Source organism: Balaenoptera acutorostrata, chromosome 12 (genome assembly GCF_949987535.1).
Source record: "Balaenoptera acutorostrata chromosome 12, mBalAcu1.1, whole genome shotgun sequence".
NCBI lineage: Eukaryota > Metazoa > Chordata > Mammalia > Artiodactyla > Balaenopteridae > Balaenoptera > Balaenoptera acutorostrata.
The window spans coordinates 47,476,505-47,499,990 of record NC_080075.1 but is presented as its reverse complement, the minus strand read 5'-3'; the positions used below and the strand labels follow the sequence as shown (position 1 = coordinate 47,499,990).

General features: G+C 35.1%; 1 protein-coding gene across 4 annotated transcripts in view; it reads right to left on the bottom strand.

Annotated features, from left to right (window-relative positions):
* RTN4 (reticulon 4) overlaps positions 1–23,486 on the bottom strand; it is a 68,267-nt gene that overhangs the window by 3,545 nt on the left and 41,236 nt on the right. For all 4 annotated transcript variants that reach the window (XM_007190010.2, XM_057558733.1, XM_057558734.1 and 1 more), the window contains 2 exons: positions 11,168–11,375; positions 7,716–7,854 (listed from right to left, as the gene is read on the bottom strand). In XM_007190010.2, coding sequence (XP_007190072.2) covers positions 7,716–7,854; positions 11,168–11,375 — 347 coding nt within the window. The remainder of the gene's footprint in view (positions 1–7,715; positions 7,855–11,167; positions 11,376–23,486) is intronic.

The window sequence follows — 23,486 nt, the reverse complement described above, 5'->3', positions numbered from 1 at the left end:
ACTGACTAAACTCTCCTATTTTAGTAATCTGGTCTCAAAATCTGGGATTTTTTTTTTTTTAATCATTAAATACAGCAGTTTGGGAAAGGCCTTGTTTCTAAAAAGTGATTTCATTTTGAGAAGTCCTTTATTTCCTCTCCATACTTTAGTTTACTCATGAATGGTTGAAAAAGAGAATTTCAAAGTTTTCTTCCAGTTCTTGGTGACATCATATAGTAAAAACTCAATGCCATGTTCAGAGCAGTTCTTGAAGACTTATAGACACAAGGTCAGTCAGGATTTTATTCAGCATTCAGCAGGAGCAGATCCTTTGCTTCCTATTAAGAGCCTTCATGTGTCTGGCAATCTCTCTGCCATATTTAGTAGGTCACAAACATACCACCATGATGCCACCATCTACAACAACTATTTAGGTACCAATAACAAAGTATATATGAAAAGAAGGAGAGGAGAGAGGAGTTAGCACGTCCATCATCTAAAGCAGTTACCAGCAAACTTTTTCTGTAAAGAAAGACAGTAAAATAATAAACATTTTCGGTTTTGTGGGCCACAAGGGATCTCTTGTCACATATTCTTTGAATATTATCCTTTAAAAACATAAAAACTATTCTTAGCTCCCAGGCTGTACAAAAACAGGCCATGGGACAGACAGGCAGTAGTTTGCCTACCCTTATCTAAAGCATATCTTTGTCCATGTGTTCATTCTCTCAACAAAATCTGATTGAATGCCTACTATCAGCTGGGTACGGAGCAGTAATTAAAGTATTCAGACTCTAGTCATTATCTTTACTGCAGGTTAGGAAGACCCTTTGGATTCCTGCAGCAACTGTCAGTTCTACAAACAGCAACACTCTGCTTACCCCTACAACTGAATTTAATGTTCAAGTGAGCAAATATCAAGCCTTCTTAACACTCATCAATTGAAAATCAAAAATTAAATGCTGCCCTGGTCTTTGCAACCGCTATGAAACCACTGATAGAAAGGTTTGAAGCATGACTCCAGTTAGCAAGCCTTTTCCCTCTCACACAGTTTTAGACTCCTGTTGCAAAAGCTAAATATAACTGCTGCACTTGAGCAAGTCTACCATAGAGCAACAGAGCTATTTTCATCCATCACTACCCACAAGTCGACAGGGAAGAGTCGACCTTCTACATTTTAGAAGAAATTGCTTTAGCAATAAAGACACCCTTACCATGACAAAATTCAGAAACTAACACACAAGCTAGAAATAAGTCCTAATTTGGTCATTAAGTCACCGACAAGGCTGCACTCCAAAGCCACAAAGAAAGAAACTCTTCACACCTAGGTGATCTAAGGGGCTCAAATATCACTAGACTTGCCTCTTGGAGGACACTCTTTCTAAAAGCCAGACTATCCAGACACAAAGAGAGGAACGGAGAGAGGCTTCAAACGTCTATGGGGCCAGGCAGGTGACATAAACACATGAGGGAGCCCTGGTAAGGACTGAGGCAGATATGTGCATTCTCCCTCTCAAGGAGCACACACAATCAGGCTCCACAGACTGTTGCCAAGCAAGTATTCCAGGCTAATGTTGCCAAATTTTCCCATTTAAAGAGACCAGAAATTCACATTTTTATGTGCTATCACAGAATTTTTAAATGTTGCAGCTAAGTTTGGAGAAAATTTAACAGTTCAGGGGCCCAAAACAAAAATATTGGGTAAGGGTTTCCAGAGAACACACCATCAGAAGAGAAAGGAGTTAAGAACCAGCATCTAGCAATTGCACAATTACTAAAACTGTCAATAACAACATCAGCTAACAACTTTTTGAACATACATTAGGTCAGTTAATCTCATCATAACCCCAAAAGTTAAATACTGTTATTATCCCCATAGAAGAGAAAAACCAAGACACAGAAATATTAAGCAAGTTGCCAGACTAGAGGTGACAGTGATCTCAGGTTTATCTGACTCCATAATCTCTGCTCTGCTATACAGTAAAACCATTTACAGAGTAATCATTTATTAATGGTCATGAATGTGCACGCTATTACAAAGAGGCAGGGAAAAGGTCAATAAACACTTTAAACCTACAAATTCTATGCTCTTCCATGGCAAATTCTTGGCAACACTGCAGCCAATGCATATTAATTGAGGAAGTCAAAGGCTCATCTCTCTTTAGGCACTAATGAGACTAGAGGAAAGAGGGGCAAAGTACAATGGAGGTCTAGTAAATACTTACCAGAAGAGGGCAAGGGCCATGTCTTGTTTGTCTTTTGTCCAGGGGAATAGGGAATTCAATTTAAGTGCATATCACATACATATCCTCATTGAAAAGCTCTGCAGATTTTTTTATTAGATGATGTCTCCGTGGGGTGGGGAGGCATTTTTAAGGAAAACGGGTGGAGGGTGTTTAACAGAATTTCAGAAATTACTTTAGCAATTCTGACACTTTCAAACTTTTTCTGAAGTTTTAAACACTGAAAATCATTTGACTTTTGACATCTTCAGCCTTATTCATTAGTATCACATTTTCCCCAGCCAATTTCCTGTCTAATTTTTCTGTGAGCCAAAGAAACCAGAAAGGAAACTGTCAAAATGTGTATGTTAATAAATGCCTAAGAGCCTGAGGGCTAGATTTTAATGTCCTTTTGGGTCAGCTATTTCTGGAATTCAGGCCTTTTTTGCTCACTTTCAGATTTCAGACTGAATTCTGGAACATTATGGTTACCTGATGATCAGACAACCATAACTAAAAATTTTCTTATAATTTTAACATATATTTTCACTGAAAGTCACAGAACTACTGTCATAAAGAATCCAGTCTTTATCACCCAAAGCCATATGACAGAAAAATAAGAACCTCTGCCGAAAACACCTAGTCTTAGTATCTAGTAAATAAAAGTATTAGACTTTTTCTTGGGATTTGAGGTTTCAAAAGGCAGAACCCCCTACTAAAGCTGAGCCTTACTCAAGAAGTCCCAAAGCTGAGCCCAGCGGAGACTGTCACATGCTTTTCTTTTATAATAAAAGGGGTGCAGAAGTAAGCGTAGGGGGAAAACTATAGCCCAGGGTTTACAGCTTCAAGGCATAACTTATAAAAACAGTGTTCTCCAAGCAGTGTCCTTAGAAAAATTAAATCACAATTTCAGGGGATGGGACCCCCAGCCCTTCCCCTTCCCAAGTATTATTAAATTTTATAGCTCCCCAGTGGTTCCAATGTGCAGCCAAGACTGAGAACCATTGTTTTACAACAAGAGCCCCTTTCAAAGACAGCTTATACAGAAGGGCAATCACAGAAATGGAATTAAACCTCAACTAGGTGGTTTAAATTTGCTCAACTATCTTATACTAGTTTTCTGGTGGTAATGGGTTATTTAAACACAGTTGACGAGTATCACTAGGTTAAAGAAAGTTATCCGGGCTCTTCTGGACTTCTCAGAGACTAATAAAGTGATATACACTAGGCTCGTCAAGAAAAGGACATATGTACGGGTTTCACAGCTTAATTTTACTAGAGAACACTCCTCCTTTACTTCCCTTTCCATTCATTCTCCTTCCCTTACCTTATGTCTGGCATGCAACATAACAAACCCACTTTAAAACAAATCCTGAGGATTGATCAAAACATTTGCCTGTGGCAAAATTTTACACTAATGTCTGAAATAAATCCTACTGAATGGAATTAGAAATATTTTTTCAGTGATTTTGCCCATAATATTTGACTAGAATTAATCTTTTGGGAAATGGATTGTTGCTCAATCTATGGACAGTTGAAAACTTTTCTAGGATTTAGAAGCTTGCAGGTAACTGCAAAGAAGCAAAACAAATGGAACAATTACAGTTGACCTTTGAACACAAGAGTCTGAACTACACAGGTCCACTTGTCAGCATATTTTTTTCAATAGTAAATACTACAGTACTACACAATCCACAGTTGGTTGAATCCATGAATATGGAACCAGGGATACCAGAGGAACCACAGATACAGAGGAGCCTTGGATAAGGAGGAACTGGGGATATGGAGAGCCAACTATAAACTGTACATGGATTTTCAACTGTGAGGAGGGTCAGTGCTCCTAATCCCCACATTGTTTAAGGGTCAACTGTACACAAGAATTTAAAAGGAGAAATCTGCAGAACATGTCTTATTTTTATTTGTCCAAGTCAACCACCAAAAAGAGATCTAGACCAGGCACAGATGATGAACCACTACCTCACATCAAATCTTTTCCAACAGGCCTGATGAACCTTGGGGTTTGGTTATTTCTTTAGAATAACGTATAGAATAGCCTCTCTCACACAGCACCAAAAAAAGGATAATAAGCAAAAAGAAGAAAAATTTCACATGGTAAGAATAGTGGCTCTGTATTTTTTAACTTCTGAGGAAGAAGGTTTCAAATAGAAGTAGTGGTAATTATGACCCAGAATCTCGAAATGTAGATTATATAAATTTGAGGGCATGAAATACTTATAAAGACAGTGAGTTATAGAGAAACCTCTTTCAAATTTTAAAAAGCTATTATTTTAAAAAAGCCACAGAGCTTGATACAATGTCAATTTTCTAAATGAAAAAAGATTTATAAATGAGACTAATTCCCACTGCATTTTCTTGAAATCAGGGTGGTTTCCATTTTCCTAGCTATGAACCATATGATAAAAGAAATCCAAATCAAAAGCTGGATCCTATAAATTTTTTTAAAACTCTGTTATTTAACAAGATCACAAATTCATCTGGAAACTGGAGAGACTGGGGCTATTTGTTAGCAAACTTTCCAAATTTAAAATCTGAATATAAGGAAATAAAATGAGTTTAACAGAGCAAATTGATTTTTCCTTTACACTGAAAAAGTGAAAGAAAAAAAAAAAACTGCAAAAACCATTTTTGCTTGCTTTAGGGAGGAAGAATATGATTCTCCTGCCAACTGCTGTAGCTAAAAGGCAAAAAGTAGCAGAGTTAGAGGGAAAATAATTTTCTTTTTAAAAATGCTCTCTATACGTACAAAAACTATGGGGGATAAGAGTGGCAAATGCTCAAGGAACTCTCTCTAGAAAAAGAATACTATTCAGTCATTTTGAAAAGAGACAAGTGTTTTTTTCTCAGCTTTTTCCAATTAAGACATATTAAGCAAGTATCCTGTGTTTCTATAGTACCCTTAATTCAGTGAAAAGAAACAAATGAAATCTATACTACTCACACACAATGACATAAGGTTTAAAAGTCCCCCCACGTAGAATCACAAAGAACCACAAAGTTCATCTAGGAAGACCCTTCATGTATATTATCAGAGGGTTTTGCATTGGGAGAATAAGACTAACACCCTACCTTATTCTTTGCCTCAACAGATTTTGAGACCTAAATGCAAAGTTCATTCTAAGTGTTAATATGCTGAAACAACTGTTATTTATTTGGAGCCCTGAATGAATTGCCATCTGGAGAAGTCACCAAGCAGCTTTCCTTGAGCTCTGGGCTTGCCAAAAACACTACTCGGGAAAACCATTCAAATAAGTTTTATTTTTCTCTTTTCTAATCCTTAAGGAGAAAAAGTAGTAAACTACACTTCTAATGCAACTCTTTTTTCCCCCAATATTAAGAAACAAAGAATGTTTTAAAAATATAAGAAAAACTCATAAAAATAAAGCATTCCAGAAAGTAACCTATCTCGTTATGTGCCGCTTCCCGTTACTTTCAAATTAGCAAAATCACTCAAGACAAGAATTTACCAAGTTGTTTCTCTCATTTATGCTAGCTTCCTCATAATAACACAATTGTTTTAAAAAAACAAACAAAAACCCAAGGTAATTTTCAAAAGAAATTTTTAAAATGAGATTTAACAGCAAAAAGAAATTATCTCATAAATGTAATTTATTAATAAAATTTCCTCATATTCTATTTTCAAATACCTGTGCAAATCAGATTTTAAACGCTTTCTAAAGTATTTAATCAGTCCTCCTCTAACATTTTCTCACTTCCTTAGCCTTTGCAAATATTTCCATACCTATATAACCGTCTACACAGAGGACTGTGTATAGATGACAATAAACTCTGAAAGAACAAATAAGTTTTCAACTGATTAAAGACACGGGGAAACTTTAAATTGTAATTTGTAAAAACTGGAATACAATGAATGAATCATTCCCAGATCAATTTGTTTTCTTTTTAAACAGATATCTTCAAGAATGCCTCTTCTCTCAAGAAAAATGTTAAATTAGACATACATAGCTACCTTCACTGCTAGACGCTGCAAACATGATGACTTTTAGTTTCTTTTTGTTGCAGTTTTTATTAAGTCTATCAAAACAGTGACTCCTCAATCAAGTTTCATGATGCCTTTGTTTGAAGTCAGCCCCCGCAACAATTTCTGACTGCCAAATTCAGAGATGGCCCTTTGCTGTTTGAAGCTCTGTTATCACTATTTACAGTGTTTCTTCTCAGTCAACTCCTACCCACACAACCCTTCATCTTAAACTGCACTAGTACCTTCCCCTCAATAATTTTTCAAACATGTTCTACCCCAGCACTCAAGCTATATATTGTGAATACCACTTCAATAAATAGGAGCTGGTTTCTTCTAGGACCCATGTGTACAAGGTTCTATTTGATTTACTCCCAAACATTATTTGTTCCCTTTTGAAACTAATCAAACATCACAAATGACATAACTATGATCTTTTTAGTTATAGACTGACATCAGATTATTTCAAAGCACTACTACAGAATGAGTCACTAAATGCAAGCAATCTACATGAAAGAGATAATAATAAAAGGAAACTAAATTATTTACCATTAATATTATTAGTAACGGACATTCCAAGCCTTAATAGACTGAGAGAAGCACACAGCTGAAAATAATGTCCATTTACTGGCCTATTAAGGCTAAGATATTTGTCAAAAGCATTTTGAGCATTTAAACCTATTCTGACCAGTTCAGAAATTGTTTCACTGAATCTAAAGACCCAATCATCCAGTTGCTATGACATCCTTGGTTTGCACAATAAACTGCAAACTTGTACATATCTATTGGAAAAGAGAAATTATGGTAATTACTACCACAGTACATTTCTACCCAGACTTAGATTGGAAACAAGTCCGTCTTAAGTCACCGGCAATAATACACACAACACAAACGGCAGGTTCCACATAAAGGAAAAGCACTAAAGTCCCAGTGCTAGGGGTTCACATTACGTGACGAGTTTAGTGCTCGCTTTAAATCAGTCTGAACTTTGGGGAGCTGATTTGCAAGGTGAGACTCTAACAGCTGCTATGTAGCAAGACCCAAAAACTAAAGAAAATTCCAAAGTTTACCAACTGGTGATTAGTCCAAGTGTTTCAGAATATTAAAGTTTTTCCAGAATAAAGATCCCAAGAAAGTATAAAAAAATATGAAATAGCTTATATGTATGTATGAATCACACACAAGCTAAGAAAAACAAAGTCAAGCAGATGAAATCATACCTGGTAATAACTCTATTAGATAATCTTTATTCTTACAGTCAACACTCTCTTTAATCTTCTCACTTTTAATCCTTATGATTTCCAAAAGTATGAATTTATAACATTTTCCTTTAAAAAGGAATTGTCTTTCCTCCGTCTTAAATATTTGATCAGATTCTGAATTTTGGAACCCAAGTTTACAGTAATGATTTCATTACATCTTTATCATTTACTTTAATATAGAAAATAGAATTTTACTCTCTTAACTCTGATATTAAATTCTGGGTATGCCAAAAAATGGAAAGCAAGTAAATTTACCTTCAGAGAATCAACTAAATCATCAACTAAGAAGAGGCGCCTGAGTTCTTTTATCGTGCAGTTCACATGGCCAAGAGCAGAATTACTGTACTTCTGAACCAACTCCTCAGATATACCAACTTCAGATTCCAAATACGCCCTAGAAAACAAAACACATCATAACTGTCACTGACTGGATGATTTTCCCTGGATGTCTGTCAATCAGCAATTATATATCTGTAAAAGAGGACATTAGTAAAATATTTTACTATGGAAGCCTACTCTTTCCAAATTAAGCACAATGTAAAAACTCACCAAGCATGGGGTATTTCATTGATAACGCAGGTATAGAAAACAAGCATACGCTTTGAAATCAGACCTATCTGAGCTTGAATCTTAAGCTCTACCACTTACCTGGCTGTGTAACTTCTGAAAGTTATTTAGTCATCCCTCTAACCTCAGTCTCCTCACTTATACAATGGAGATTATCTTGAGGTTTCAGTGAGTAAAGTGCTTAACACAATCAGGCACAAAGACGCACTCAATAAATGGTAGTTATTATTATGGATTTGGTTTTTTCAGGAGCACATAATGTTATCTCATCAAGTTTTCCTAACAAAACTTCTACTCATTTCCAAATACTATACTCTCTCAGCCTAATCTTTAGGGGAAACTATCCAATAAGTCAAGCCCCCAATTGTGAAATGGCTGCCAAAAGTCAAAAGGCAATCTCAGTAGAACACAATAGTTCCTGTCCATTTAGATGCCCCAATCTATACTGAGATCTAGCTGGAGTTGTTAAATTTAAGAAGACAACTGTAATGGGGGGAACGAGTCAAGTAGGCAAGAATGCAAGGAATTGTTTCATTAGTTACTGTTTCAAAGAAGCCATTTATCTTAGAGCAATCAGAAGTGCTAAGGATTCTCTCTTATCTGTTGGAAGCAACTCTTTACCCAGTCCCTCCTCAAATACTCCCCATATCCGTGGACCCTAGTTACACTGGAAATTACAGTCCTCTATGATAACTCCTTGTCTCATAGTTTTACCCCTGAAATATGCCCCAAATGTGCCTCCTCGTTTTCATTCGCTATACTATCACTATAGTTTAAGTGCTCATTATTTAAAAACTGGAATAGTCTATCAGTGTCCAAACCAGTCTCTAATCTATCTTCTGATTCACTCCTTCAGCCAATGCCAGATTCGTTTTATTTGAGCTATACTAGATAGTGTTATTTAGGTTGAACTCAGGTGGGAATTAGGAGACATGCTACCACCTAGCTATGTAAACCTTGCAAAAGGCATTGAACTTCTTTGGGTCATGGGTCCAACTCTACAAAATTAAAAAACAGACTTCCTGAATCCATTCAGACTCAAACATTCTATGATTCTATGGTTCCAACTTTTCAACCACAGCCCTCCTAAATCCTTCCAACCTTATTTCTCACTACAATGTTGTAGCTCAAACTTGAGCCATTCACCAAACATTTTTCATGTTAATGTGAAGTTTTGTTCCTCACACTGTTTTCCCAATCCACAGTGCTCTCCTCTCACCTCTGGAGATAGCACACCATCAGTAAGCACCATCTCAAATTCCATCCATACATGATGCCTCTCCTGACCCTACTATGTAACTCTAACAATGCTTTCTTTTGTATTATTCTTATAGTAATTACCATATCCAGCCCTGAAATATAAACATGTGTATACTTGTATATTTTTTTCTACTAGAGTATAAACTGTCAAGGACTAGGAATATATCTTCATTAGTACAATGTCTAGCATAGGATGCTTGTTATTTATTAGCCAACAAATAGCAAGTTATTATCAAGTTAAAAACGGTCAAGCATTCACACCTACCCTTAAGTCAGCAAAAAATTTATTTATGCAGCTTTAAGAAATATAGAAAAGTGGCTGATACAACTTTAGCTGGTATTCTGCTTCTTTGTACCACTGCTTTTGTTCTTGCTGAAGACAAGATGCCTGGCCAGCAGGCCACAAAGGCAGCACTCTCTATCAATGACACCCTGTGGATATTTACATTCATTCAACTGGCATTTATGTGCTATTAATGCAATGCCAGCACAGTCGTCACTCTTTTCCAATGACCACAGGTTATTACATAAGAACTGTATGATATTAGCTTTACTAATGTGACTGGAGAACTTGGAAAACTGTCCAGAAAGCTTGTTAAATTGGCATGTTGGCTGAATTTACTTTATAATAACCATAAAAGGCCTTTGAGCTAAGGACAGTGTTTCTAAGGAAATAAAGAATAAAGAAATCACTAGTTTCTTCTAAACGTCTTCTTTAAAAATCAAACAGTATGTAAAATTTATAGATAATTTAGAACTGTTGGCTTGACAATGTTTTTATATATTTCAGTGTAACTAATTAAAAATCATATTCCTTTACGATTTGTGGCATGATATAACTCTGCTATTTTGAAGTTGCAATTTCAAGTTACTGAATTCAAAGTTTGTTTCCCCATCTGTAAGATGGAGTAGTATCTATTCTCATAGAGTTTCATGAAAACCAGGAGCCTGAAATTAGGATAATAGTGGTGTTAACTGATAGAAATGGACAAGTCTGAGATAAAAGACTCATTTAAAGACATGATGAATTAGTGGCTATGGGGGGCTGGGTGGGGAGTGACTGCGAGAGGTACTGATGCAGAGTGTCTTTTGGGTGTGATGAAAATGTCTGGAATGAAATGGTGACAGTTGTACAATTCAGTGAATACACTGAAAACCACTGAATTTTACAGTATGTGAATTATACTTATCTCAATTTTTAAAGGGAGGTGAGGGTGGGGAACGTGATGAGTATGAAGTGAGGTCAGAAGACCCAAGCTGAGGTGCGTCCACCCCATTAGCAACTGGAGAGATAATGCTACTTGTCAAAATAAGGTAAGAAGATGACAGTTTAGAGACACGGAGATGCTGAAATAAAGGAGCTATCCAAAGGATAATACAAAAGTAATGCCTTAGGGAAGGAGAAGAAAAAACTAGATAGAGAAGGAATGGTAAGAAAAGACATAGACATGATGAGGAAGCATAACAGAAAAACATTAACATACTATTGGAAAGAAAGGTATTTCTAATATCAGACAGCATAAAAAGTAAGCAATAAAGAAAATATAACTCTCACCAATCCCAAACATGTTAAAAAGATACAGCTTCCATAAAAGTAAAATTAGGTAACCAATACCTACTTCTAATAAATAAATATTACTAACAAGTAGTAGCGTTAGGCAAATGATACATAAACCCAGTCTTTTCCATCATGAGCCTATGAAATGACTGTTAGGAAATCTTAAAAGCAAATGCTTTTGGTATAGGTTTTCAGCAAACATTTGCAATTATCTTTTAGCAGTAAAAAATGCATGTCTGTAACTCTACAGATAGAGTGAAGTCTCAATACTACTCTTGTTTACAGTGCTGCCAACATGTGCCTTGTTTTCCAAACATCTCACCTGAATGGGTGGCCTTCATCAGATTTCTGGATAGCCTGGATCACACCCTTATATATCCTAAAGCTGACAGTCACAGAGAGCAGGGCCAAGGCAATGTAGGCCGTTACACTCACAATGCTGAATACCGTCAATGAAAGCAGCAGGAATAAGCTGGCACCAAACACCACTCCAGTCTTCTTAATGTCTCTCCAGTAGAGAAGGTCAACAACTAAAAATTTAAAAAGAAGAAATCTGAAATTAGAACATTACTTTACCCATTTTTATTTGGCACATTTATATTTACTCCACCCACAAAAGTCAAAAGGCCTCTAGATAAAGCAAAACCAAAACCTAAAATACTAAAGAAAGATTAACTTTATAAGCTAAATTTTAAACCCACCCTAAGCTGTATATTAGCATAACACCTTATATTGATTTCCACTTACCATAAAATATTTCTCATTCAAATCTGTTTCCTACACGTCCAAGTCATTCTGGCTATACAAGATTATTAAATCTCTCAAGCCCAACACAGCAGGATGCCTAATCTAAAACAAGAGGTTTCTTAAAAATCATCTTGAGGGTTTTTACCTTCACAAAATGCATGATATATATATTCAAATAACAGAAAAAGTATCTTATGCACTCACTAAAGTAAGATACTTCACTGACCCAAAATATATTTATCTGCAGAAAAATCACTAATTCAAAACATGCCAAGAAACTAAAACTTTACTAAAAACTACACAGATGAGTTTCACAGCTCTGCTTTTAAAAGATCTCTGAGAAACTTAACAAAATTGTAACCTAACTTGGCTATCATTAAACAAAAATTTCCTGCAAAGCAAATAACAGAGGGAAACAGCCTTTAGATTACCCAAAAAGCTATTTCCCTCTAGGAGTAGGTACATGCAATGCCATAAAACTTTAGGTGTCAAAGAAAAAATGTGTTGCAGTGTTATATAACGTTTATTAATAGTAAGGAGTCAGACAAAGCTAACCTAGCAAGTCTGCTCTTGGCCCATGGACACAGGCCACTGTGGGGATCCAATAACCAGACCTGTGGTTTCAAGATCAGGTTATGTACAACCCAAGGAGAATTCTGCAGTGTGCCAAGGGGCTCTTGAATTCACAGGCTAAACATAATTCATCTCCTTCTGGACTGTGGACAGTTAGGGTGGGGGGAGCAATCTTACAGTAAAATAAATATGGATATACCCTCGAGTACAATTTTAAATAGTTGTTCATTTTCAAGATGAAGGAGGTGACAAAGAAAAATCACATTTCTGGGGGCTGCTTTGGTCTTGATCCCCAGGTCCTTGAAGGTATTTGACTTTCCTTTACTGTTAAGGGTACTTTTGTGGGAAAAATTATGCATGTGAACTGTAAAATGTTAGATATTATTATGAAGCCCTAAATTCCCATTAGCAAATATCATTTGAATACTGATTAAGATATTTTAAATGCCCATCACAGTATGTCGCACATAACAGGGGTTCAACAACATTTATTATGTTTAGGGAACATTTATTCCATTCTCCTAAATAGGATTTGATTTGAATGCTATTAATTTAACATCCTATATATGATTTACGGCTTTGTTTTCAAACTCTGATTTCAATTATTTATTAAAGTTTTCCCTATTTCAAGTTCGCTCCAACTCTGCCGAAAACAGCTACATCAGTTTTGTTCGATTCAACTAGTTTCTACTACTGTACCAAGATACTAACACAACTGCGACCGGACCAGAAATAGTGTATCTACACTATGAATAATAAACACTGAATAAAGAAATAACAGCAATGCTAATAGTTTTCTGACATTCAGCACTCATTGAGCTGATACTGTTCAAAAAATTCAACCTAGTAGAATGAATTTAAAAACCTGAAAATGGGGACGTGGACTTTTCTTTAAGCCCTGTCCAACTCTAAAACACTATAATTCTAGGAAGATGGTAAGACATGAAAACAGTATCAGTAAATTCTAAAATAAATATCACACTATTGTGAGAATTTAGAAAAGGAAAAAGACTGGAGGACATTTTAAGAGACTATGAAAGAGACATATTGAGCTGGGTCTCGAAGAATGGGTAGGAATCTAGAAAACCTATAGGGACAGGCCTAATTATAAGGGTCTGCTAGCAAGGGCTCTAATAACTAATGTCGTTTTCTTTTCTTTCTTTAAGCAGCGTACAGCAAGAGGGCAGGGCAAGCAATGACAAAGTCAGCCTTTGGTAACATTCTTTCCTGGAGGCTCCCCTGTGCCCCACAATAGTAGCTCATACAAGACAAAGCACTTAGACTCCGGAGGCGACTCACCTAGACTCAACCACTGGCTCCATAACATACTAGCTATGTGACTTCAGGCAAGTCACTAAATCCCTCTACACTTCAGCTTCTTCCTCTATAAAATATGTATACAAATAGGAATGATCTTACTGAGATACTGTAAGGATTAAGTGAGATAATGAATTAACAAAACTCTTCATTAATCAGATAATGAATATAATACATTTAATATAGTATATAACATATAATAAATTCTTAATAAATGTCAAAGCTGTTATTTTTTTTTGTTATTATTATAAATACCACCACAATCATTATCACCTTTCTTATCCAGGTATTTAAATAATAAATATACAGAGAAAAAGAAAACAAAATGTCAACCTATGAGTAACTTTAAATAAACTGTATTGCTGTGTTATGTCACAAACATGTTACTTTATAAACCACATGGAAAAGGATTTTAAAACTTATCTAAGTTTTCACTATTACAGGGCACCTAAAAGTTGACAACCTAGAAGAATGAGCAAGTATGGTACACCCTAAACCTACTTTTATATGAAAAAAACCCTCCTTTGTAAAAACGTCTGGTCCTCAAAGTGCTCCAAAACATTAACCTTCAAAATCACTATTAGTGATAAAAAATAAATGCAGATATCCTCACTATTCCTTACCATCATTAAAAACTAGTCAGTATTTCTCTTTCTGACTTACTTCACTCTGTATGACAGACTCTAACTCCATCCACCTCATTACAAATACCTCCATTTCATTTCTTTTTATGGCTGAGTAATATTCCATTGTATATATGAAAAACAAATACAGTAAGCTAACACATATATACGGAATCTAAGGGAAAAAAAAAAAAAAGGCCATGAAGAACCTAGTGGCAAGACGGGAATAAAGACACAGACCTACTAGAGAATGGACTTGAGGATATGGGGAGGGGGTGGGGTGAGATGTGACAGGGTAAGAGAGTGTCATGGACATATATACACTACCAAATGTAAAATAGATAACTAGTGGGAAGCAGCCGCATAGCACAGGGAGATCAGCTCGGTGCTTTGTGACCACCTAGAGGGGTGGGATGGGGAGGGTGGGAGGGAGGGAGATGCAAGAGGGAAGAGAAATGGGAACATATTGTATATGTATAACTGATTCACTTTGTTATAAAGCAGAAGCTAACACACTATTGTAAGGCAATTATACTTCAATAAAGATGTTAAAAAAAAAAAAACTAGTCAGTACAGGAATAAAGACGCGGACGTAGAGAATGGACTGGAGGGCATGGGGAGGGGGAAGGGTAAGCTGGGACGAAGTGAGAGAGTGGCATGGACATACATACACTACCAAATGTCAAACAGATAGCTAGTGGGAAGCAGCTGCATAGCGCAGGGAGATCAGCTCGTGCTTTGTGTCCACCTAGAGGGGTGGGATAGGGAGGGTGGGAGGGAGATGCGAGAGGGAGGAGATATGGGGATATATGTATATGTATAGCTGATTCACTTTGTTATACAGCAGAAACTAACACACCATTGTAAAGCAATTATACTCCAATAAAGATGCTAAAAAGAAAACTAGTCAGTAAAACCTGATTATGAAATAAATGACTTTAGACTTAGAGGTATATACAACATATATTAATGTCTAACCAAATTACCTAATAAAATAGAGTTACTGTTTGAACAGTTTCAATGACTAGATAAAGAATTATTTATAAGTAGTCTATGATTTCTATATAGATGGCTATGGTACAAGGAAATATCAGTGACTGGGACTCAAGAGACCCACATCCTAGTACTGGCTCTGCATTGTATAACTCTGGATGAGGCTCTACTTCCTCTAGACTCACAGAAAGTAACATGATTCACAGTTAGTACAAAGATACATATCAATCTTGCATTCAAATTCCTAGTCAGTGCGTCCAAATTAGTGAGATTTAATGCTGTATTATCTGTGCCAAATAAAATTTTAAAATATCTGCTTCCTTTCTCGATCTAGATTTACTGGGGGGAGGGAGGCTTAAATATTTTTATTTATATCAGTCTTTTTGAAATGAACCTTCCTAGAAACTCTTTCTTTTTTGGTCAAACATTATTAAAGCTTTAGGAAAACAACAAATTCATATTCCTATAATTTTTCAAGCGATCATGAACTATGTCACTATGACAACAGTATGAGAGGAGCCAAAAAAAGACTGAAAAGCTATACACTTTTTATGCCTGAGAAATGTTTTCCAGGTTGCTGATCTACATTCTCCACATATCCCTTTATTTCCTGAGTCAACATTTACTGGGCACTTAAATTATACCAAATACTGTCTGTAGACATTACCTCTTTCAATTTTTAAAACCCTATGAGGCAGGCTTTCAGACAAGAAAGTGAGAGCCAGCTCTTACATGACTGGACCCAAATCATTTAATTAATAAGTGGTAGAACATGAATTTTTAACACAGGCTTCCTATTGATGAAATTCACACTCCTCATGTATGATGCCAAATTAAAGGCTCAGCACATTAAAGTCCTTCAAAATGTTACACATTTGCACATATAATGAATAGGCAGAGTATAAGCAGATAATTATTACATGTGAGATGAATCATAAAGGCCAAGAAGAAAATAAAATTAACAAGATAGGTTAATTAATAAGGAACTTGTAAATTTTAATGTATATACTTCACCTACAGTTAAATCCAAAAAGGAGAAAAGAGCTCTATTCCAGTATTCTTGACCTGTATGTTTCCATAGTAGAAAACTATAATTAATCAAGCTGTTGAAAGCATCTTTTAAGAACCATGTGAATCTGATTAAGAGTGTGGTTTTCCCAGTAGGCTTTCCTATTGGGAAGAGAATACCCTCCCTGCTAGCTTAATATTTACATACAGCTGATAGTTAAAATTCTGGTGCTTTGCGTATAATCAAGTCAATTTCCCCAAAGTTGATGATATGGGAATAGTCATGTATATGATCCAGCAGTATTCAGTGACTGCAGCCTAATATAAATCTAACTGCATGAAAGTACAGTAAACCATAACCTACTACTTCCTTTCCACCTATTAAATGGTTCCTAGAAATGAGATCTTTTCAATAAATGGAAGAGCTCTGAAAATCTTGTATGCAAGTCGATACATATTGTATGAAAATACGTAAATAGCTATACAAGAGTTCTCAAAGTAGATACCATGAGAGTCTTGTGGAAATAAACCCCAGGGATGCCCTGGTGGAGCCTTAAAGCACAGAGGAGGAACAAAGGGAAGAAGAGTCAAGAGAGACAGGACAACTAGGTACTGATAGGCACACGTAAGACAAAAGTAATATTTCCTAGAATAGGAAGGTCTGAGAGGCAATCTATACTGTTATCACAGTCATTGCGCAAAGTATAGAAGGATTTCAATCTTTTTTTGTAAAGGAATTTAAGAAATTGTTAGTGAAGCTGTAAGGATGAAAAAATATTAGTTTCTAGCCACCTTAATTGATGCTCACCAATATTTCAGGTCTCAGATTCCTTAAATTGGTTTAAATGAAAAAACTTTGGAAGATTAAGTTTATCCAGGATTGTTGATTCTCAATGGAGGGAGTCATAAAGTTTTATTAAAACCCTTTCTGAGAAATATATTGAAATACTATTGCTTCTAATATCCATGCAGAAATTTATATCTATTAGTTGATTTAGATGTTTGCTCAATCCTGATACCAAAATCAGGCAGACACATCACAAGAAAAGAAAACTACAGACCAAGATTCCTTATGAATACAGACAAAATAATCCTCAACAAAGTATTAGCAATCTGAATCTAGCAACACATAAAAAGGATTATACACCATGGCCAAGTGGTATTTATCACAGGGATACAAGGTTGGTTCAACATATGAAAACCAATCAATAATACACCATATTAAAAGAATCAAGGACGAAACCCCACATGATCATCACAACTAGACACAGAAGAAGCATCTGACAAAATCCAAGACCCTTTCTTTATAAAAACACCTGACAAACTAAGAATAGGAATGGAAGGAATGTCCTCAAGCTGATAAAGGTTATCTACAAAATACCCACAGCTAACATCATACTTAATGGTGAAAGACTGAAAGCGTTCCCACCCGCTAAGGCCAAGAACTAGGCTAGGATATCCCCTCTTTCAACTTCTATTCAACACTGTCCTGGGAGTATGGAGGCAGGGCAATTAGTCAAGAAAAAAAATAAAAGATGTGCAGATTGTAAAGGAAGAAATTCAACAATCTCTATTTGCAAATAACATGATGTTGTAGGTGGAAAATCCTAAGGAATCCACCAAAAAGCTACTAGAACTAATGAACAAGTCCAGAAAGGTTGTAGGATAAAAAAAAAATTAAAAAAAAAAATCAATATACAAAAATCAATTGTATTTCTATACTAGCAACAAACGATCTGAAAATGGATTAAGAAAATAATTCCATTTACAATAGCATCAAAAAGAGTTTAAAAAGAGTGAAAGACTCAAACTGAAAACTACAAAATATTGTTGAAAGAAATTAAAGAAGACAAATAAATGGAAAGACATCCCATGTTTATGGATTAAAAGGCATTATTATTAAAATGGTAATTGATCTACAGAGCAATCTCTATCAAAATCTTAGCTGCCATTTAGCAAAAACTGACATACCAGTTGCAGAATTCCTATAGAAATGCAAGAGATCCAGAATAGCCAAAAACAATTCTGAAAAACAACAAAGTTGGATAATTCACACTTCCCCTTTTCAAAACTTCCAACAAAGCTACAGTGATCAGTCTGGTAGCTGCAGAAGGATGGACAGATAGATTATGGAACAAAATTAAGAATCCAGAAATTACATTTACATTATGGTCAACTGATTTTGACAAGGATGCCAAGACATTCAATGGGGAAAAGAATAGTTTTTTCAACAAATGGTGCTGGGACAACTGGATATCTAACTACAAAAGACTGAAGTTGCACCCATACATTACACCATATACAAAAATTAACAAAATGGATTAAAGACCTAAAGAGTTTAAAGTACAAAACTCTTAGAAGAAAAAAACAGGTATAAATCTTCATGATTTTGGATTAGGCAATGGTTTCTTAGATATGTCACCGACAGCAGAAGCAGTTTAAAAAAAAAAAACAAAAACAGATAAATTGACCTCAATAAATTAAAAACTTTTGTGCTTTAAAGGACACTATCAAGGTGAAAGTTCAACCACAGAATGGGAGAAAATATTTACAAATTAAATATCTGATAAAAAACTTGTATTCAGAATATATTATAAAAACTTCTTACAACTCAACAATAAAAAGACAAACCAATTAAAAACGGGCAAAGGATTTGAATATTAATTTCTCCAAAGAATACATACAAATGGCCAGTAAGCAATGAAAAGATGCTCAACATCATTAGTCATTAGAGAAATGCAAACCAAAACCACAATCAGATACCACTTCAGACACACGAGGATGGCTAAAATAAAAAAGATGGACAGTGACAAATGCTGGTAAGAGTGATGATGATTGGAATCCTCTTACACTGCTGATGGGAATGTAAAATTCAGCCACCGTGAAAAACTGTTTGGCAATTCCTCAGAAAGTTAAACAGAGAGTTACCATATGACCCAGCAATTCCACACCTAGGAATTTCCAACCAAAAGACCAGAAAAAAATCTATGTACACAAATGTTCACAGCAGCATTATTCATAATAACCCAAAGAGGAAACAACCCAAATGTCCATCAACTAATGAATAAACAAAATATTCATACAATGGAATATTACTGGGCAATAAAAAGGAATGAAGTACTGATAACATGCTACAGCATGGATGAGCCTTGAAAATATTACGCTAAGTTAAAGAAGGCAAACACAAAAGGTTACACAGTTGTATGGTTCTGTTTACATGAAGTGTCTAGAATAGGCAGTTCTACAGAGGCAGAAAGTAGATTTGTGGTTGCCAGCAACTGGGAGGAGGAGAGATGGGGAGTGACTGATGATGGGTTTAAGATTTTTTTGTGGGGGGGGATGGAAATGTTTTGAAATTAAATGATGGTGATGGCTGCACAATTCCGTAAATATACTAAAAGTCAATTAGTTGTATGTACACTTAATTAAAAAATTAAAAAAAAAATTACTCATTTTAAACATGTTTCTCTGCTAGGTTGTAAGCTCCAGAAGACAGCATGTTATCTTACTACCTACAACATCTCCAGAGCTGAGCACAAAGCCTGAACCAACTAAACCTTCAATAAATATTACTAATTGATTACAATGAATGCACACTTAATGCCAGTTTAAAGCATGCACTAATCCTAATTATTCAAAAAATGTTTCTGTGCTTTGGATTTAACATTTGTTTTATTTAAACTACCATCAGATATCCACACTTATTAAATTACAAATAGCAATGCTTTCAGATAATTTATAAAACAGTAAATATTGTTTTACAGGCTTGTCTCTCCTTACTAGACCCTGAAGGGCTGCTAAATGCATTTCATCTTTATATTCTCATTACCTGCTTCATTAAATTTGCTGCACTGTCTGAATAGTGGCCAGATTAAAATGTTTCTATTCCTAAGAATAATTAAAGACTGTAATATTTTCAAATTAAAATAAAGGACATCTTTAAATAGGAACTATAGGGTCACTAAAATGCTAATTTTGGGATTCCTCTGTAATCACTTTATTAGTTCTGTTTATGAAGGAAGAGTTCAATGGCCTCTTTATTCTTGAGAAACCAAAATTAAGACAAAGGGCTTGTACAAGGAAAATTTAAACCTTCAAGGTTCCTGAAGTTTCCTTCTACACTGCAGAATGGAGTGTTAATCATGCAAGGCAACCTACTGTGACGTAAACTTTCTTCTTAAATAAAATGTTCATGAAATATCCTTTTAAAGATCTGAAATTAATCTAACAGTACTTTTTCCTCTTATAACAATGGAGGATGCTTATGGATTACTAAAATAATTTTGATCAATTTAAACAATTTTTTGTCACTTAGAAAAAAGTGATTTATTCCCTGCAGTGCTTCCACTTTTGTTTTCCAAATGAAAATGTGAAAAATCTTTATTTTGATAGTGCTTTAAGCAGTAGCAATTTATCAAACTAAAATTTTAATTTAAAATAATTCAGTACACTATAATCTCTTATTCAAAAGAAACACTTCTGGCCCAATGCAGAGTAAGATGAGTTGCCTATATCTGGTAATCATAAACTGTCATCTGTCATAGCTAAAAATAGTGCCAGTCTTACATGCAGGAGCCATCCAATTACATTTTGCCTCAAATCAAATTCTTACTGTAGCTCTTCCTTGAACAGCCTGAAGTCAGGTTTCAATATTTAAATCTTTTGTCTGGGTGGAAAAAAACATTGAACTAGGTGGTCCCAAAAATACCGAGAGAACGAGGAACAGCTAGCAGTAAAATGCCTACTTCCTAAACAAAAGCAAATATTAAGTTCTCTTTAATAAAGTCAGGTGAAGAATGAGAAAGGGAGAAAGGCAGTTAAGAAGGAAGTTAATAAATATATAAATATTAGAATGATACTAAATTTTCAGTTGTTATTTTTCACAACCATGGTCTTTATATTAACAAATAATTAAGTATTTATTAGAAATCACAATCCTTAAATCAAATTCTTCCCAATTGCCAGGAAAAGTGACTAGAATTCAGAGTTGATCATTTATTACCACATAGTAAGCATTTTATCTCCATATGATAACCATTCACTTGGCTAAAAAATGACAGGTGATGGTCCACAAAAATATCTGTGCAGAGCGGAAGCTTAACTCTTTCAGCAAACACGGTAAGAGGAGCTTGAGTTCTATTTCTTCCTTCTTACCATCATGTAAAATTAGAAAAATGATAGCCACCTAACAAGTTAGTTGAAAATGAAAGGAGATTTCACACATGGAAATGCTTGATGAATTAAACACACTAAATAAAAGTAATCTCTGAAGAGATAAAGTCAAGCAAGGCAATCAAATATTAAATACGATGCTTAACTAAGCTCTGATTTTTTAAAAGGTGAGTTCAACTTTCTCTGAAAGCACTGCTAACTTGGTTTCAGTTAGCAAGTTTCAGGTTGAAGGATACCTAGTATTGCTACAAAGTATCTCAACCAAATACTTGGCAAACCAGCATCTCTCTTGGCCATCTCTCCTCATCCTGTAGCTAGAGTTTAAAAGATACAATTTCAGGTCCTTGTCTCTTTCATCACTAAATCTTCCCTGTCTTACTTCTGACAACTTTACAGTATGTTGTCCATTTCAACAACCACACATCTAAGGAAGAAACATTTCGCATAAAACTAGCATAAATTCTATATTTGCCCTTTCTATAAAAGTTTAGTAATCCCCTATTCTGAGCAAGGAACTGTGCAAGTACTTTACATACATTATCACTAATCACAACAACTCTATAAAGTGTTTATTATCTGCACTTCATACATAAGGCAACCAAGACTTAGAAGTATTATTAAATAAAGTGTGCAGGGTTACTGATTGAAATTCAGGTCTGACTGTGAAGGTCTCACTCTTTCCATCATACCACATATTTTGTATTTAAAGGAATTTATCAGTACTCAAGTTTGCTTTTCACCCTACTTGAGGATTCCAAATAGTGTTTCAACCCCAATTTAAATAATTGAGAAGAGAGAAGTAATTAACTAACACCATGAGCAGAGTTATATACACCAGTAAATTCCAGTAACATAGATTCAGTAATAGGAGTAAATCATGTTCTGTTCAAATTGCAAATCGTGGTTCCTAGAAGCCGTCTAAATTGTCCCTCTTTCTGAAAATAATAAATTAAAACTGTAAATAGCTATAGATAGATAGATATTAATAGATAAGACAACACAAATCAACCACAACACAGAACTGCAGATCTTCCTAATAATGTAGCATTTTTGTACAGTTAATGTTTTGAGCGATGTTGGAGAATTACTCCAAAAGAGATTGACAGTCCAATAGGCACTTCAAAACAGAATATCTGACCTCAAATGATAAGAGAAGCCACCAGGAAAGTCATTAAAACCCTTGAACATTTTTGTGAAAGGACATTACATGTGATCCGCTGTGAAAATTCAACCACAAAAATGTCACGTTGTGCTACCAAACAATTTTGTAGTAAAAAATACACACCAAAAAGCCCAAAATCTTGATTCATCTCTGTTCATTCTAAGACTTATGTACAGCTGTGATTACAACCTAAATTTTGTTAAAAATAAACTAAAACTTATTTTCATAACTGTTGGTTTTATGTTTCAAGACAGTCTTAACCAAATCTTTTCCCCTCCGTTATTTGCCATGAAATTTGAGCTTACTTTAAGTGCTTGTTTCTCTTCTATTAAGTATCCTCAAGTAGAAAATGTCTCAATATACTGAAGGAAGGTAAAACTACCTATGATTGTTGCTGCCTTCTTAGGAAAATCCAAATTTCTCTGAGACAGAACACAGTGAGGTTCAATAACCACCACACCAATTTATTTAATTAATTAGTTCATGTTGTTTTCAACACTTCCTTTAATCCCACATTCCATTTCCAGCTTTATTAGATGACCAAAAATACAGCAGAAAACAATTCTAACTTCCCACTTCCAACTTTACTTCTTGTTGGCATACACACATTACAATAGGCACCAAACCTTAGAAATAGGAAATTGCTGCCAAAATCCTGTTTTCTACTAATAAAAACTAAATGGAAAACATACTGTTCCGTAACTCTATAAACCTGAAAAGCTTAATAAACTGGAATAGGGGGAAAGTCTGAGCAAATTACTAGTTTAAAAAGAGAATCAACCTCACTAGTAGGTAAACTGGTTATAGTTATACTTCTATTACCTTACACACCTATGGCACACACGCAGTATAAATGCTCAGTGAAGAAATAGCTAATAGCACAGATAATGAAATAAGGTAAAGTATTCACATCACTGACCAGAATAATCTATTTTAATTTTAGATTATTTAAGTGGAAAAAATACACAAATGAGTATATACAACTATACACTAGCAACAGCTATTCTAATGGAAAATCAGAATTTTGGCAAATCTGTAATCTGAGA